General features: G+C 54.7%; 1 protein-coding gene across 2 annotated transcripts in view; it reads right to left on the minus strand.

The window, feature by feature from the left end:
• PPP2R2C (protein phosphatase 2 regulatory subunit Bgamma) overlaps nt 1-18,385 on the minus strand; it is a 101,419-nt gene extending 83,034 nt beyond the window's left edge. Inside the window, exon 1 of one of the 2 annotated variants that reach the window (XM_066233310.1) lies at nt 18,100-18,385. In XM_066233310.1, the coding sequence (XP_066089407.1) occupies nt 18,100-18,169 (70 nt within the window). In that variant the 5' untranslated portion in view covers nt 18,170-18,385. The other variant, XM_066233311.1, reaches the window with a different exon arrangement.
• Nucleotides 18,386-18,659: the final 274 nt, after the last annotated feature.

Consider the following 18,659-nt stretch of genomic DNA (forward strand, 5'->3'; position numbering starts at 1 on the left):
TGGAGAGAAGCCCCCGCACCTAGAGGACTGTTTACAATGCAGTGAGATGAGGTGCTGCAAGAACGAGGACACAATGGTTGGCAGGGTGGGCGGGGGACCTCTGCCCACACCTCCTCCCTGGCTGGGGGGCGGGCGAGGCCCTTGGGAAGCCGTCCACTGGGCAGGGTGGGCGCCGTGTCGTTCGAGCAAAGGCCGCAGCCGGCCGGCGCAGGGCGGGGTCTTTCCGCCCCCTCTCCCTCTGGCAAAACACCAAGACCACTCCTGTGACTACGCTTTCTCCCAAGGGGACCTCGTCTTTCAAAAGTATAACTTCCGTCCCAACATGGAGGTTACACTTCATGGACTATGCCAGACACCAAGGACAAACGGCGCGCGGTCGCCCGTGAATGAGGTCCCTGGGAGAGGCAACTCACGGAGCCCGAAGGCAGCTCAGAGGTCAGTTACCGGGAGCGAGGGGAGGGTCCCCGTTTAATGGATACAGAGCTCCTGTCTGGAGTAATAAGAGTTTTGAAACGGCACAGCGGTGGCGGCTGTACACATTCTGAATGTAATCAGTGCCACTTAAACATGGTTAAAATGGCAAATTTTGTTATGTCTATTTTACCACAATTTTTAGAAAATTAATTATGTGATATATCAAAAAGCCACTGAGGTATGCACTTGAAATGGGTGAATTGCATGGTATGTAACTTATACCTCAGTAAAATTGTTTCAAAAAAACAAAAAAAAAAACTTAAGAGGTATGAGTCCCTGCCACCCCGGGCCTCTGTCTGGCCAGGGTTTGGTAAATCAGGCTGAGCCAATCACCTTGGCCGCACCCAAGGCACGAGCCCGTTGTGACCTGTATCCAGGTGGGCGGTCCTTCCTTTAGCTCTGCATTGAGCCCCGCCCCTGTCTCCAGAAGAGAAGGACCTGAAGGTCGCTGCCTGGGACCAACAGCGAAGATTCTAAGATGACTCTAAGGCTCGCCTCTCATTCCGACCCAGGTCAGAAGATCTTCCTGGGGGGAGCGGGGAGGGTATAGGTGGGAAACAGACAGGCCCCAGATAGCCCTAGCTTCTCCCCAACTCTCTGAGACCGGCAGGTTCCTCTGCCCCATGAGCTCCCAGCTCCGGCTCTGTGGAGTGGGGACGATGGCAGCATCTGCCTCAGGGACAATGCCCGGACACTTCCCACCTCCCCAGAGCAGGGACTTGTGTGTTCTCACTAAACAACAGGGCGGCTTCCTTTCCTTCTGTCAAATTCCCTCAGTGAAAGGGCCCCCTCTTCCAGTGGGTGGGGGCCGTGTTCGCCAAAGGGTCATAATGGTTTCCAATGAAACCGCTCCTGCAGGGCTGAGCATACAAGATGCTCCAGGAGGTCGGCGTGGCCTCAGAGGCAAACCGTGCTGAGTCCGGGAGGCAGAAAAGCCGGCCAGCTCGCCTGTGTCCCTACTGCAGCCCTCCACCCACCGAAGGGGCCCTGGCAAGACAGCCCCACCCTGGGCCACCATCCCCGATGTGGGCACCTCAGAGCATCACTACAAGGAAGGAGTCAGGGGCCACAGACTGGCCGCCCCCCAACTGCCCCCTGTTGCATGAATAACTCCCGCAGGGCACACACGCAGGGAGGCAGGTCTGCAGGGAATCTACTCCCTCCCTAAGGAAAGATTTTCCTCACCTCCTGTTTTCTGTATATTTTCCTAGCTTTATTGAGATGTAACTGACATGTAACATTGTATACGTTTAAGGTATCCAACGGTGTTGATTAGATACACTTCCACAGTGCAAGAGACCACCTTCAGTGTTAGCTAACACCTCCATCGGCTTACTCATTGCCACTTCTTTTTTGTAGCGAGGCTATTTAAGACCTATTCTCTTAGCAATTTCCAAGTCCGCCGTACAGCGTCACACACTGTAATCACCACGCGGCACATCGGATCCTCAGACCAGCTGACAGTCCCAGGGGAAATCAGCTTCCAAGTCGTCCTCACCACGCAGGGAACATGTGACCAAAACCATCGTGGACCCTCTGACCATCCCACCCACCAGCTTAACAGGGAGAAGAGCAAGACTTGTCCAGCCACGTCCTGCCCGAGTTCTTGACCCACAGAACCCAGAGGACACCATGAAATGGTTCTTGTCTTAAGTCACTAAGATTTAGAGTGGCTTGGTATGCAGTCAGAGTAACAGTTCACACTCCCGGGGTGACTCTGGGCATGCGGTCCCCCACCTCTCTGAGGCTCCGTTTTCCTGACACGTGGAAGGGGTCATCCCCACCGCCTCCCGGGGCAGGTGTGACGTTCCAACGAGATCATGGACATCGCGTCGTGACGCGGCGGCAGCCAGGGAAGGGTGGCTTCCCTTCTCATCACCATCACCGCTATTATTTTACCGTGAGGACAAGTCAGGCAGATGTCTCGGAGGCACAGCCAAAGCGTCACCACCCATCAGACACACATCAAGAGACGATGAACACAGTCATACGCCACCATGGGCTGGAGCTGAAATCAATCTTTTTTTTTTTTTTTTTTTTTTTTAAGCCAGAGAGACAGAGACTGATGGGTTTGCTGTAATCTACAGATTCCTCCTGGCCTCATGATATACGTGGACTTCCTCTTTTATAGATCACCCAAACTAAAATTTTTGGTGATTTTTATTTTCTGTTCCACAGACATGATATTTGAATCTTTACTCAAGCCCTGAAGAACACTCCTACCCTTTCAGCAAGAAATCGTATTCCCAGAGAGCCTGAGTCAGGAATAACCGGAAATACAGGGACAGGGAGGTTCACGAGAAGGCTCATCGCAGCTGAGAACACCCCAAAGCCGAGACATCGATGTCCGAGGCTAAGGAGGTCCGTGCGCCCTCGGCCCCCTGTTGCCTGCACCTACCGGCCTTTGACACACTCCTATGTTGACCGAAGACCACGAAAGGAGTTCAGCCTTCCTTCTGCCACCACACCCTGTGGCCTCAACCATCCCTGGACAACCTGCCCTTCCACAACCTTCACGCCCACTACCCGTCTGCTGCCTGCACTGCGTGCCTCCCGGGGGTCTTTCATGCCTGCCCTAGAAGTGCTCCCACCCCCTCCACCTCCGCTCCAAACCCCTGACGACAGACATTTGCCTGCCCTCAGCTCCCTCCCCCTTCCCTGCCCGCTCGCCAAGGTCCCTTCCCCTCCAGCAGCCTGTTTTGCCAGTTCATCCACAGTGCCTGCCTGAGAGCTCCAAGGCCCGCAAGTTCCCGCTCCAGCACCCCGTGCCGCTGCCCACACACCCCTGCTGCCTGGCCTGCCTTCTCCCCCAGCTCCGCCTGCCCTGCTGGCTTGGCCGTTCCCTGCTCGGGACTCGGCGCCTCTGCCCATCTGCTCCCGTGACGAGGTCCCACTGCCTCCCAGTTCCCATCACACTGGGTTAGGATCACCTGCTTGCGTCTCCCTGGTTCCAGAGTTCTTTTCCCACCCCACCCCCGCCTCCTGCACCCCTACCCCCCTACACACACACACACACACACACACACACACATGCCGCAGGCCCTCAACCCCGGTCTAATGCATGAATCCGTACACAGCTTTTGAATCAATAATGACATCTCCACACTAGACCATTATGCAGCCATTAAAAATGGTTTACTCAGAGTGTGAGATAACGTGGCGGCGAAATGTTTCCAGCATGTTGAATATCTGAAAGAGGACCAAACTGTATTTCCATGGCAATCCACAAGGGTGGTGGCAAGAAGGAGCTAGGACAAGATTGAAACAAAGTTCTGGGGCGCAGTGGCATCAGGGGGATGTTCCCACCCCTCCCTCCTCTATTCTACTGCGGCATTTTCAGACGTTCCTGTAATGAGATAAAATAGATAGAGAAATAAAATCAGGATCTTCTCACAAGGAGCCTCTGAACATACACACGGCTGAGCTCCCGGGGTCTGACACCACGGGCCAGGTGATGATGATGATGATGGATTGTGTTTTCACGGCTTCAATAAAGAGCCGTACCTGCCGCTCCTCGGGGCCATCGACGAGTTCAGGGTTGCTTTCGAGGCCTTTCCCACTGCAGCCGGGGCGGGAACTCCCGGCGTGTGCAGGCCTGACTCCTTCAGCCAGTTCACTCCCTGATGGACTGTTCCCGGACCAGACAGGCTGGCTGGGGGTCTGCACGGCGAGCAGAGCGGAGGGCTGGCAGGTGTCTCCCTCAGTGATCCACAGGCCGGCTGGGGTCTGCACGGCGAGCAGAGCGGAGGGCTGGCAGGTGTCTCCCTCGGACATCCACAGGCTACCCAACCCGATCTCCACAGTAAGGGGTTTGAGTTATTGAGCATTCTTGAGCCGTCGCCTTTAATAAGGAGAATATTGACTGCCACCCTCTAGCCAGGGTTTAAAACATCACCATGACCTTGACCTGTGGAGGACGGACCACACGGTGTGGACACCGCCCACTGGAATGAGTGTGGGGAGTTCTCTCACTTCGGCGCAGGTGTGTGGGGGCCCTAAAAAATGACCGCGGTCGCCAAAACTATCCCAAGCGACCTTCCTAGACAGTATGGGCATTCTGAATGTTCTGGGACCTTTCGATTTTCTTTTCAAGACATTAAAAACGCCCTTACTGATGGTTATAAATGTACTGGGGAACACAGAAATAGTAAGACCAATATTTATTTAGTACACAGTGACTCAGAACATTAGTAAGGGGACCAATCGTCCTCCTTCAGGGAGGACAGTCCTTCCTTTGTAAGTTCCGTCCTCCCTCAAAAAGTGTCCTCCTCCATGTCCTCCTTTTTGATACTGGAAGACTAATCTGTACATGTCCGTATTCGATTGATGCAGAGCCGATCCATTGCGTGGGGTGTGACGTATTTGCATCTAGACGAGAACTTTTTTCTTACGATTATTATTAAAAATTAATAGGCATGTAAGCATAATTACAATATAAAATATTACAAGTGTTTTTATTATGCATTTATCATATTATAGTGTATTATTGTTGCAGTGAATAAAATGTTTCTTTTATTGACGATATTGTTTTCTTCCATTTATTTTTGTCCTCCTTTTCATTGTAAAAATGTTGGTCACCTTAACATTAGACATATCGAGAATGCCGGTCTTTATCTCTTCCTTTAAAATTCATCGAGAGCAGTGTGGACAGCGCCGGCTTCTCCTGCTCGTCATGAAAGTCAGGACGCCGGGAACCTCCGGCTCCTGCCTCAGAGCTTGTCCTTTCAAGTCAAGATCAGTTCCAAGATTGCATCCACTGTGCTTTCAACACCCTGAAGTGTCTTCAAGAGAGATCCTTGCTGTGAAGTGTGTTTTTCCCCAGTGTCGTTTCCTCAGGCATCGTCACTGGCTCCGTCATGCCCCCGGGTGCCCATTCACATGTCCTCTGGCTTCCTCAGAGTCCCGAATAGCAGCCACCTCGCTCCAGGCTCTGTGATGTCCGCCCCCCGTCATTCCATTCAGATCTCTCTTCCAGCGTCATTGCTTTCCGTGCCTTGCTGAACGTCTCCATTGTGGGCCAGTCCCTCCTTGGGTTTTCCATTTTTGTAACACGCCGCACGGTTTCTCGCAGGAAGGTAAGGAGGCAACATTGCTGCACGCTTTGCTGTCCGCACGTGAACAGAAGCGCAGTGACCCTCCGGCCACAGACGTGGAAAGAAGTGACAGGGTTGTGAATCATGGGGTGATCTTTCACTCCCTCGGTGATCTGTGGACAGAAGGACTAGGGGCGAAGTCTGTCCCAGTGCAATAACTCCGTCACCTGGGCAGCTGCAAGCAAACAGTGTGGGTGTGGAGCTGGCCTTATCTCACTGAGCCGTGGTAACTGACATTGGCACCTACTGGATCTGCGCAAAGAGAAGGCTGTTTCTATTCCGGGGCTCTGGCCAGGGAAGATGTGGCATTTGGTTTAAAAAAAAAAAAAAAAGAATCTGGACTGCTCTGAGGTCAGATGAGAGGGTGTGCCATTTGTCCACGCACTTGGTCACTCAAACACACAGCCCAGCACCGGGCAGGGACTAGGGGCTGAGCGGTGTACAGCAGGAGCAACCGTGCCCAAGATGTGTACCCACTGCTGCTGCATGGGACAGGGCTCCGGGCCTCTGTCCCGGAACAGCCTGCGTTCCAGGCCTGTCTCATGACCTGAGCTGGGTCACCCCTCCTGGCTGGGACTGGGCTCTTTAGCTCCAAGCAGCGGCTAACACAGGCCCATGTAAGCAAGAAGGAAGTTACTGTAAGGCTCTGACAGAGTCACACAAGCAAGGAGAGCACCCCGGAGCCAGACAGGGACCTCAGACAGAGCAGCACCTGGACAGGACTGGGGATTCTATTTCAGGAAGCCACGATTATTTCATTCATCTGTTCTAACAAGTCACCCCAAGATTCAGTGGCTTAAAGCAAACCATTTCTTTTGCTCATGAGCCTGCTGTCTTGGTGGGTGTCGGCGGGGACAGCATGAACCGGCTGCACAGCCACCCGGGGACCCTCAGCTGGTGAGCGGTGAGAACAGGTCCTGGAAGGAGAGAGGGGCATGTCCCCATCAGCCTTCCAGACCCACCAGGCAACTGGGATCTGGAGGTGGATTAGGGACAATGCGGAGGGGGGGGGGGCAGGAGGTTGTAATTCTTACCAAACAGGAGTGACCGCCTTCAGCAGCCTGAGCTCTGAAATGGGATGGATGGGTCTCAATCAGAAAGGAGCGGAGAGACAGAACAGCCAACTGCCAGGGCAGAACTTTGGGTCAAACCAGCCAACTAGAAGAAGACACTGCTGAGACACCTGGGGACGTTGCTAAGATGGACCAGAGCGCAGATGGGAAGGAACAAGCTCTCGTGCTGTGAGGCGGGACAGTGGTATCCGTGGGAAACCCCCTTCCCCTTCAGGGGTGCGCTGCAGGCAGGATGTCCGGGTCCGCATTCAAATCCCTCAGCCCAAAGGACGGACGGGCACGTCATGAAGAAAGGAGAGCCAAATCTTGAGAGCGGTTCAAGCAAGGGTGTGGGCGAGGCACAAGCCCACAGATTGTGTCCTCAACTTTTGTACCCCTCTGAAAGTCTTCATAATAAGATGTTTTTGAAATTAGAAAAAATCCAAGGGCTGACAGGGACCAGGAAAGTAGCTCCCTTTTATAGACATGGATGCACAATGTGCACATTATTTCACTTGGTAAAAAAAAAAAAAAAAATCTCAGGTTCATTTATCTAAAGAAAACAAAACACTAATTCAGAGAGATATATGCGCCCCTATATTCACTGCCTCGTTATTTACAATGGCCGAGATATGGAAGCCACCTAGGTGTTCAATAGATGAGTGGATAAAGAAGTGTGTGTGTGGAAGCGCCATGAAAAAGAACTAAATCTTGCTGTTTGTGACAATATGCATAGACCTAGAGGCTCCTGCGCTAAGTCAGAGAAAGACACACACTGTATCATTTCGCTTGTCTGTGCAATCTAAAAAAGGAAAAGACGGAAACAAATGAACAAACAGAACAAACAGAGTCATAGATACAGAAAAACTGATAGTTTCTAGAGGGTTGAACAGCTAGGAGACAAAAAGGTAGTTGTAACATAAGTCACGGGGATAAAATGTAGCGCATAGGGAATGAAGTCCATAACATCCCAATAACTTTGCAGGTCAACGGATAGCGGACATTTTGTACAATGTATAATATAAATGTGAAGTCTCATGTTGTACACCTGAAACTAATATAATGTATGTCAACTATACTTTAATTTAAAAAGAGCTTTACATTCCAGAATGACAATTAGGCGTGGAAAAAATAAATGAATAAGAAGCCCAGGTAGCTGTCGGTCCTGTCTCGGGGTTGCGCAGGAGGGCACTGGTTCAGAGGCTGCAGAACCCGCAATATCTCACAGCTGCCCCAGGACCCAGGCGCCAGGGCTGCAGCCTCTGCGGAGCAGGGGAAGCAGGACACCAGGCCTACCCAGAGGAGGCGCCGAACCCTGCAGTTGGAGATCCCATCCCTGCTTGGGGCAACCGGGACCTCTGAGCCGCCTTTGTTCTGCCTCCATGGACCATTCAGCCCCGGGTTCTGGAGGACAATGGTCCCTGCTGTGCAAGGAGGCAGTGTCCATCCTGGGCAGCACAGTGGGGACCAGGTGGGCCCTGTTCCCCAGGCAGGCAGGCAGGCAGGCAGGCAAGTGCCTCCTGGGCTCAGTAGGAGGAGCCTGGACTCCGCTAGGGGACAAGTACATGTCACTCTGCACAGGCTGGTCACTCCTGCCTGAAATATTCTAGAATGCTGTGTCCCTTAGACGTTGGTGAACCGGGGGCTCGGGACTCAGCTCTCCCTTCCTTCCTCTCACCCCACCCTCACTCCCGCTGCAGAGCACACAGTGGGCACTCCAGGAGCAGTTGTTGAATGAATGAGTGACGGCAACGACCCCACTACTCAGCACTACACAGCCAGTACCTAACGTCCCCCCTGGCAAATGCAGGGGCAGGGGGGGGCAGCGCTCAAGGTCTATTGAACAGAAGTGAAGAGAATGTTCAACCTCATTGGTATTCAGACAGGAATTAAAACAAATATCTTCCATCCATGATATTTGCAAAGGTCAAACAAATTAGAATACCTAATGCTGAGCAGCACGTGATAAATAAAATAAGAGAAACTTTCTGGAGAGTAATTTGGCAACACGTGTCAGGAAAATTAAAGATGGCTCACAGTTTTTACACAAAATGGTATGGACAGGACTCTCTCTTAAGAAAATGATTCCAACCAGACCAGGCAGTGGCACAGTGGATAGAGCGTCAGACTGGGATGCGGAGGACCCGGGTTTGAGACCCTGAGGGCGCCAGCTTGAGTGCAGGCTCATCTGGTTTGAGCAAAGCTCACCAGCTTGAGCCCAAGGTCGCTGGCTCAAGCAAGGGGTCACTCAGTCTGCTGTAGCCCCCTGGTCAAAGCACATATGAGAAATCAATCAATGAACAACTAAGGAGTGACAATGAAGAATTGATGTTTCTCATCTCTCTCCCTTCCTGTCTGTCCCTATCTGTCCCTCTCTCTGACTTTCTCTGTCTCTGCCACACACACAAAAAAAGAAAATGATTCCAGCCCTGGCCAGTTGGCTCAGTGGTAGAGTGTTGGCCCAGTGTATGGAAGTCCCAGCTTCAATTCCCAGCCAGGGCACACAGGAGAAGCGCCCATCTGCTTCTCCACCCTCTCCTTCCTCTCTGTCTCTCTCTTCCCCTCCCACAGCCAAGGCTCCATTGGAGCAAAGTTGGCCCAGGCGCTGAGGATGGCTCCATGCCTCACCTCCACCCACACCCTTGCCTCTGGCACTAGAATGGCTCTGGTTGCAATGGAGCAATGCCCCAGATGGGCAGAGCATAGCACCCTGGTGGGCATGCTGGGTGGATCCTGGTCGGGGGCATGCGGGAGTCTGTCCATCTGCCTCCCCGCTTCTAACTTCAGAGAAATACAAAAAAGAAAAAAAAAAGATTCCTAGATCTGGGGGACGGGTGGGAGTAGGGAGTCTTCATGCACAAGTAGTGTTCACTCACTCAGTGTTGGTTATAAAAGAAAAGATTTAAAAAGAAAAAAGAAGCAACCTAATTACCCAACAATCGGGGGTGATTAAGTAAATGAAGACACATCTCTCATAGGAAGAGCGCAGCCCGTAATGGCCACTCCTCCCTGCTAGGACTTGAGAGCCCAGAAATCTGCTTTATTAAGGGTGAACTTGGAGGGGAGGGGGAATGAGCTGGGGACTCCTACTCCACTGCCCCTCCCCTTGGGCCTCTGGGGAGAGACCGGTACAAAGGCTGGACTCTAACATGGGAGAACTCAGAGCCTCTTCTTAGAACAGCGGCCAGGTAAGGCACCTCCTCCATGAATACTGTAACCCCGCCCAATAGGGAAAAGTTGCCCAATGGATGACAGGCTCTTAGCATTTCCACCAATCACAAAAGCCAAGGGGGTGGGAGGCAGGCCAAGGATTATCCCTTCCCAAGAGGTTCCCCCCCCCCTCCTTCCTCCTGCAGCACACTAGGGACATCTGCTATAAAATTTGTGGGGCCCAGCACAAAAGGAACATGCAGAGCCCCTCATTCAAAAAGCAGGGGGTACTAAAACAGCCTGACCAGGCAGTGGCACAGTGGACAGAGCGTTGGACTGGGACACAGAGGACCCAGGTTCGAAACCCTGAGGTTGCTGGCTTGATCATGGGCTCATTGGCTTGAGTACAAGGTCGCTGGCTTGAGCATGGGCTCATCTGGTTTGAGCAAGGCTCACCAGGTTGAACCCAAGGTCGCTGGCTTGAGCAAGGGGTCACTCGGTCTGCTGTAGCCTCCCAGTCAAGGCACATATGAGAAAGCAATCAATGAACAACTCAGGTGCCGCAAGGAAGAACTGATGCTTCTCGTCTCTCTCCCTTCCTGTCTGTCTGTCCCTATCCGTCCCTCTCTCTGCCTTTCTCTCTCATTTATTTTCATGACTTGTCACAGTGTTATTTACTTGCTATTTATTACCAACTGAAATAAAGGGGAAAAAGTCAAAATCACTGGCATGAATTTTATCACTCATCATTCTGTGGCGCGATTCCAGGTTTAAATGCACGTATAAGAGCCCTGAGCTGGCTGGCCTGCAGGCTCGCTGAGATACCGGGTTCACATCTGGGAGCCCGCACGTGCGTAGGCGCTTTGATCTCCCAGAGCGGTGGTAACGCCTCCTGAAACCAGCGCATCTGTTTTTATTCCACTTACTTTGAGGCTCACGCATTCTACACCCACTGCGACCCCGGCTTGGGGATGGATAAGGGCTGAGAGGAAGAGGAACCGTGGTGGCCTGTCTCCCATGGGCGGCGGCGGCATTTTCAGCATCAGTGATCAGCTGACACGGGGGAGTACCATGAGCAAGAAAGGCTGTGATCGGGCTCCTTGCTCCTCGGTGCTTTTTAGAATGTCACTGCCTCCTCTCTGCATTCAAAATGCGTTCTGGTTCCCAGAGAAAGCGTGGCCTGTCTGGGCTGTCAGTGCCCCTGCTCACGCCATCAGGGGCATGCTGCATTCTGACCGCCCCGCTGTGCGTGGGAGCGCAGCCGCACTCCCGAGTGAACGCCAGGGGAGTGTGCCGTGGGAGCTGCGCGAGGAACAGCGGGAACGCTCGCTGCACGTGCCACCTCCGCTCACGCACCCGCTCCACCGTCCCATCAGACATCACTTACAAAACAGGGACTCGGAGATCAAATTACTCAAAACTTCAGGACGGTAACAGCAGAGCATCTGGCCAAGCACAGGGTCCTTCTGAGTGTGGGGTCCTACAGGACTGCATGAGGGGCGGGGAGTGTGAAGCCAGCCCTGTATGTAGCAAAGCACTGTAAAATCCTTACAACCTCACGCCTAATTAGAAAAGTAGCCTTCAAAGTGGTTTCCATCGGGAGAGTACAGCTTTTATAAAAGCGGAATGGGCATTTTACAAAAGACTGGAAGGAACTAAGTGGGAACAGAGTATCTTTGTGCAGGACTGCAGGCTGCTCCTTCCTGCTGGTCTGTGTTGTTGCTCTGTCACCCTGTCCCTGAAGCCCCTGACTTTTCCAGACAGTTCCCAGTTCCAAGACCTCAAACACCTTTTACAGAAACATCCCTTTAGCTCTGGGGACTCTCAAAATAAAAACCAAACACCGAAGCACGTATAAACAACCAGGAGATGATGTGGAAACACTTACTAGAATTTGATTTCCATCTTGCAGAAAGAAAATGAGAAAACCCCTACTCCGTGACGGCACCAACCTTTAAGTTAGGGCTAATTAACAGTAAGTGAGCCTGTGGCTTAGCGAGGGAGGTGCGACAGCAGTAACCCCTTCGCAAGGGGACACCTTTCACATCTCTAGGTCTTTGCTCCTTACAGCCTTGTGACAACCCAGGGCTCTGTGTAGGGGAGCAGGGTAGGGAAACTGAGGCTCAAAGAGGAAATGCGCTTTGGCGGAGAACACCCAAAGGTGTCCTATCGTCACCCCTGTCCCTGCCCCCACCCTTAAAATGGAGACAACATGGGTCTGTAAACCCCGGGGAAGCTTACCCAAGTGACACTCCTGATTGGAGGCAAAAGGAGCAGAGATCTAAGCAGTGAACATCCTGACTTTCCAAAGTCAAAGGCTGGTTCTCCCCACGCTCCCTCTGGGCTGGCTTTAGGGCCACTGTCACAGGCAATGCCCCCTCTTAGCCCTGGTGTAGAGAAATGGACTTGGGTGGCCAGTCTGTCAACAGCTCTGAGGTCCCGTCTGACTCTGACCCCTGAAGCGCAAACATCATTGTGAGTGGTGGACAATATTTATGAAATACGGACGGTGCCTCAGGGCCCGGGCTAGGCACATTCCCGTACACCGAGCTATTGAGTGCCATGAGTTCCCTGAGAGCATTGCTTTCGCCAAGCAGGGCGGGGAGTTCGTGGAGAGGAGGGTACCACATCCAACAACTGGGCGTCCCTCGTTTCACATGATCTAGGCAACAATCCACAGAAGAAACGAAGGCTCAGAGAGACAGACAGGCCTGCCCGGGTTAGGGACCAGAGCCAGACCCACTGAACGTGGGTCTCCCGACTCCAGATCTTGGGTCTCTCATCTGGTTGGAAACACGGGCTCAGTGGTCCTACCAGGAAGGGGCACCAGAACTGGAAACTTTGATTTGAATCCAGTTAAAGAGCTCCAACACAATTCCTATGACAGAAAACAAAGCAATCAAAACCCTTCTGGGATGTCTGTCTCTCGAATCCCAGTGGCAAGCGACAAGGCAGCTTCCCGGGTTTCCAGAAGACCAGTTAACAGCGGTCAGCGTAGGGTGCCACTGGCTGCAAGTAACAGAGACTCGGCCTAAAGTCTGAAATGCACCAGCTCCTGGAACAGAAGTGAGTGGACACCGGGCCTGGTTCATCCAGAGAATCACAGATGTCACTGGCCTCCCCAGTCCTCACTCCCTCTCTGCCCTGCCGTCAACAGTGTTGTTGGCTTAAGACTTTCTGCCTTCCTGGTCTCAAGGAGGCTGATGGCAACAATGGACACTTCCAAGTTCCACCACAGGACGGGGACTGGCTTCCTGCAGCTCTCTCTACTGTCCACCCGCCCTCCAGGACGGCTGCCTTGTCCATCCTGGAACCACAAGGGAGCACAAGGGAGATGGGGGCACCCTCGGACCACACTGGCCCAGGCCATGGCCACAGGTCTCTTGCTGGGAACCACCGTGTTCTCAGAGGGGTGAGGACACTAACTGTTCAGGAGAGCAGCCACAATACAGACCACAGGGGTACAAATTTGGCTGAATGCTGGATCTTCCACAAAAAGCACTCCCCCCCCCCCTTACAGGGTAGACTGGGTTCGGGCAGAACACTGGCGTTATCCAGGGCATGGGTTCAAAACGTGAAGATAGCTTCACGGGGTAGCAATGGCCCAAAGGCTCAATGGAGAGAAGCCAGTGCCCCTTCCGACCTCATCTATTTCTGAGCAAGTCACTTCCCTCCTCTGAGCTCTCCCTTCCTGCCCTCTACATAAAACCAGGATCTCTCTGCAGAGATAAACTGATTACTCTGAAGCCATGTGGCACATACAAGGATGCCAAGGACACGAGGTTAGAGAAACAGAGAGATGTTTCTTTCCATGGATGAAAGAGGCATGTGCCAGCCCTGGCCTACTGCTCAGGGGTAGAGCATTGATCTGGTATATGGATGTCCCAGGTTCGATTCCCAGTCTGAGCACACAGGAGAAGCGCCCACCTGCTTCTCCACCCCTCCCCCTCTCGCTTCTCTATTTCTCTCTCTCTCTCTTCCCCTCCTGCAGCCAAGGCTTGATTGGAGCGAGTTGGCCCTGGGTGCTGAGGATGTCTTCATAGCCTCTGCCTCAGGCACTGAAAAGAGCTTGGTTGCAGAGCAATGGAGTAACACCCCTGATAGGAAGAGCATCGCCCCCTAGTGGGCTTGCCAGGTGGATCCCAGTCTGGGCACATGTGGGATAGTGTCTCTGCCTCTCTTTCTCTCACTGAAAAAAGGAAAAAAGAAAAAAAGAAAGTGAGAGGCATGTGCCTATAACAGAGTTTGCAAGCAGAGACGTTGGAGGGAGGGACAGCTGTGGACCCAGCAGAAAGGCATGCCCCAAAGTGCAGTACCCATCAGGCATCTGGAAGTGACTGTGGCTTCCCAAAGAGACCAGCCACCAATGGCCACCTCCCCTGGCTGTGAGCTTCCATGTCTGGTCCACCACTGCCTGCCCGCAGCCAGACCCAGAGGAGGCAGTGCTGGGTAAATGCGGCCATGTGGAGGATGGAGCTATGCTGTCAATCCAGTCCAGTCCAAAAACACCTACTGAACACACCCTACAGTTGAGCCTGGGGCTGCAGCCAGAGAGCAGAGCCAGGGAGAGAGTCCTTCCTGGGGCCACATCTGGCTCTTGATAAAATTCTAAAGAGATTTCCTGGCATTCCCTTACCTTTAGGACCCCTGTAGGGCCCAGGTCCCTGCATTGCCCTAACAGCCTCAACTGCAACAACCCTCTCTCCAACACCCACCTAACCTTGAAAAGTTCTCTGTGCCCCAAGGTGACCTGCACCTATGCCCAACCCTCAACCCCCAATCAGCTGAGCTAAGCCAAGAATTAGGGAAACAAAAAACTGCTCTGTTTCACACTAAATTGTGAGTGACTAACAAAACCTAAGTGCTTTCCCCAGGTACTTGAGATCTGGAGAACAAGAGACTCAGAAACATAAGCGGGACTCCCACTGGTGAAGATGGCATTTAACTTGAGATGCAAAAGATAAGAAGGAGTCAGCCATGAGAAGTGAAGCTGTTCGCGTAGAGGACACAGCCAGTGCAAATGCCCAGAAAAAAGGAAAATGGCCTGCTTGAGCGACAGGAAGCGAGCCAGAGCCACTGGGGTGCACTGAAGGAGTGTTTGTGAACCAGGTGACCTGGTAGAACAGGCACCTGTACACCTGGGTCTTTTCAAACTCCCGGCATCCACTGTTTGCTCATGAAGCTCTTACAAGAACAAGACTTCGCCCTGGCCGGTTGGCTCAGTGGTAGAGCGTCGGCCTGGCGTGCAGAAGTCCCGGGTTCAATTCCCGGCCAGGGCACACAGGAGAGGCGCCCATCTGCTTCTCCACCCCTCCCCCTCTCCTTCCTCTCTGTCTCTCTCTTCCCCTCCCGCAGCCGAGGCTCCATTGGAGCAAAAGATGGCCTGAGCGCTGGGGATGGCTCCTTGGCCTCTGCCCCAGGCACTAGAGTTGCTCTGGTTGCAACAGAGCGATGCCCCGGAGGGGCAGAGCATCGCCCCCTGGTGGGCAGAGTGTCGCTCCCTGGTGGACGTGCCGGGTGGATCCCGGTTGGGCTCATGAGGGAGTCTGTCTAACTGTCTCTCCCCGTTTCTAGCTTCAGAAAAATACAAAAAAAAAAAAAAAAAAAAAAAAAAGAACAAGACTTCTACATTTTAATGGCACTGTTTATTAAATGCTTCTAACAGACCGATGCTGGGTTGAGTGCTTTCTGTATTAGCATAATCGCTGATTGTCCCAACAACCCGGTAAATCCTTAGTATTTCTCCCTTTACAAAGGAAGACAGCGAAGTTCAGAAAGAGTCAGTAACTTGTCCGAGGTTGTGCAGCATGGGAGGAACCAGAAGCAGGGAGTTGAACACCAGCCACTCTGACATCCAAGTCTGTGACCACGCTGTGCTCTGAGCACAAAATGCAAACAAGATGCAACGGTGGGAACACCAGCGTTCTTGCAGGGAGGCCGGAAATCTCAATTCTAATTCTAATTCTAATAATTATTGCTATTGCTCCCTCTGCTAGACCCTGTCCCCTGCTCCCCACCCCCGGAGGGCAGGAGCTCCTGCTTTTGCCCCTCTCTGCATCCCTAGCACCTGAGCCCTATGCCCTACAAGCAACTGGAACTCAGTCTGGGGTGCGGACAAAGGCCGAGCCTCAGTTTCTTCATCTATAACACGGGGATGAGAGGAACATGTGGATGGTGTGTGAGGCCCCAGAGCATCGCGGGAACTCAGCATACTCCAGCTGCCAGCTAACAATCTCTAATTCCCAGGTGACTCCTCCACCCTCTATCTCTCCTGACCCTCCCAGAAACCCCAAGTCCTGTAGGCAGAATGACATTGGTCACGCCATTTTACATACAGGGAAACTGACAGGGTGAGAGGAGCCTCTGCGACATCACAGGACTTCCTTCTAGAACATGGGCTGCCAAGGGGCAGGATCCCCGTTCAGTCGCCAGGGCTAAAACAGGGACTGGCACGCAGTAGGTGCTCGGTGACTACTGCCAATGAATGGACAGGAGCTCAGAACCATCACTCCTTCAACTCTGCGCTTGCCCTGCCTACGAGCTGGTACCTGTGTGAAAGAGGGGGGCAGACAGGCTGGAGAAGGAGTTCATGTTTGCAAATGTCCCCTATGGGTCAGGCGGGGTGCTTTTTACTCTTCTTGATCACTAAGCTGTGTGCGCCATCCCATCATCCTTCACGTGGAGATGGGAAAACGGAGGCTTCCTCCAGAAAGCGAGGCCAGAGTGACCTGCCAAGATCCCCTCACTTGGCCAGAGCCAGACCACTGGGGCACCTGCCAGCAACCCAGAGGCCTTCCACCCTCTGCCACTCAGCAGGCTGGGAGCAGACAGAACACCCAGACACACATACGCTGATTTCTCCACAGCCTCACCAAGACAAGCACAAAGGGCTGCTTCTAGCTCCCTGGGCCCCAGAAAGCCCTCGCTGGGGCAGAGCCCGCACCCAGCCCTGAGCAGCCCAGCCCTCTCTACACACACACACACACTCACTCACTCACTCACACCATCGGCAAAGCATGACTCAGCGGTTCTCTGGCAGGGAGCGGGCGTGCTACCCACAGCATCCCCCGGCCCAGGTTCCACACCCAGCCTCTGCTCCCGGGGTCAGCACACCCCAGGAGCCCGCCCTGCGCGGGCCCAGCACACCCCCGGCCTCCGCAGGGCTCTGCTACCGGTTCGGCTCCATTTCCGGCGGAGCCAGGCAGCAACGCGGCGGCCACCACCCAGGAATCGAGTCACCGTCGCTGCTCCGGAGCCCACACGGGTTCCCCGACACGGGCACCCAGGCGCACCAGCCCCGCGGCACGGCATGACCAGGGTCCCTCCCACTGGGGCACCCATCAGGGACTTCTCGCTAAAAACCCACAAACACTTCTGCACGTAGCCCAGCAGCCCTTAGGAGAGATGCAGATAGACAGTCCCTAAACCCAGGAGCGTCTCCGGCACGCGTCCCCACCGCGGCAAGGTGACACCTCGCGCTAGCTCTCCCCATCTTGAATCCCGCTTCACTCCTCAGGTCCCAGGGTGCATCCCCGGAGCTGTCCCACCATCTTCCCTGGGCAAGGTGGAGGTGGCGCTGGGGGGGACCCTAGGAAGTTACTGGCCTATGAGAGGCGTTGACCTTCCGAATTCCACCAGCCTCCGGGCGGGGCTGGGCTTGGGCTTGTAGGGCCATTTTAGGGGATTTCAAATGCAGGGCCCCTTTGGGGTGGCATGTCCCACTTTTTTTTTCAAATTCTGACAGTTTGGGGCCAGCTGCTTCTGTCTCAGTATAACTCACCAGGAATAAAAGACCAACCCCAAACCAGCCGCCTTCTCCCACCCACTAGGGGCCCTGCCTCTGGAGGCACAGGGAGGGGCCGAGGACAGTGAGCCGCTCCCGGGAATCTGCCAGTGGGTGGTTTTTTTTTCTGGGTCCCTTGTCGTCTCCGGGGAGTGGGCAGCCTAGAAAATTCTGTGGGCTTTGGACAGGGCTGAAATGGCAAATCCAGGCTTCTAAACCATTAAATTTCCCCGGGATTTCACCACCTTAGCCGCAGGAATGGCCTTTTTAAAAATGATAGCCAAGGCCGATCCAGGATGCCACCAGGCCTGGGGGTGGAAAGCCGCCTGCCCGAGGGCGGCGCTGAGGAGGGCGCTGCCCTGTCGAGCGGCTGGGCAGCGGCGGCCGGTGCCATGGGGCTCCCTCCCTCCGGGCCCCGGGGTGGGGTGGGGTAGGGCGGGGGGACACGACACACAGCGCGCGGTCCAAACCTTCGGAGGGCATTCGGTGCGACGGCATCCCCACGCCGCGGCCGGCCGGAGGGGGCCTCAGACAACACGTACGTTACCTTCAGTCACATAGCTGTGGTCCCGCAGGAAGCTGTGGTTAATTTTCCGCGTGTCCGTGTCCTCGCCCATTGAAGGCCGTGCCCGGTGCCCTGGGCATGCCCTGCCGCCGCACACCGTTGCAATCCGCAGAGGTCGCGCCGGGCGCGCGGGCCATGCCGCCGCAGCCTAGCAGGGGTGCGGGCCGCCGGGGCCCCGGGGGGCGGACATAGCGGCCGGGGGCGGCCGGGGACAGGCGAGGGCGGGCGCCGCGGTCAGGCGAGCGCGCGGCGGGCGGGCGGCGGCCGCGGGTGGGGGCGGGCCGGGGCCCGGGTGCGCATCCCGGCCGGTGCGCGCTGCGTCCGTGCGCCCGGCGGCGGCGGCCTGCTGCCGGGGCGCCTGGCTGCGGCGGCGGCGGCGGCGGCGGCAGGGGACGCGCGCGGCGCTGCGCCGACCGAGCCGGGGCCGAGCCGGGCTGCGCGGGCTGGGGCCGCTGCTGCTGCCGCTGTCGCAGGCCCCTCCCTCGCGCCGCCCGCTCCTCCGCCCCCGCGGCCCGCCGCCCGCCGAGCGCCGGCCGCCCAGC

The sequence above is a fragment of the Saccopteryx bilineata genome, chromosome 5 (genome assembly GCF_036850765.1).
Source record: "Saccopteryx bilineata isolate mSacBil1 chromosome 5, mSacBil1_pri_phased_curated, whole genome shotgun sequence".
NCBI lineage: Eukaryota > Metazoa > Chordata > Mammalia > Chiroptera > Emballonuridae > Saccopteryx > Saccopteryx bilineata.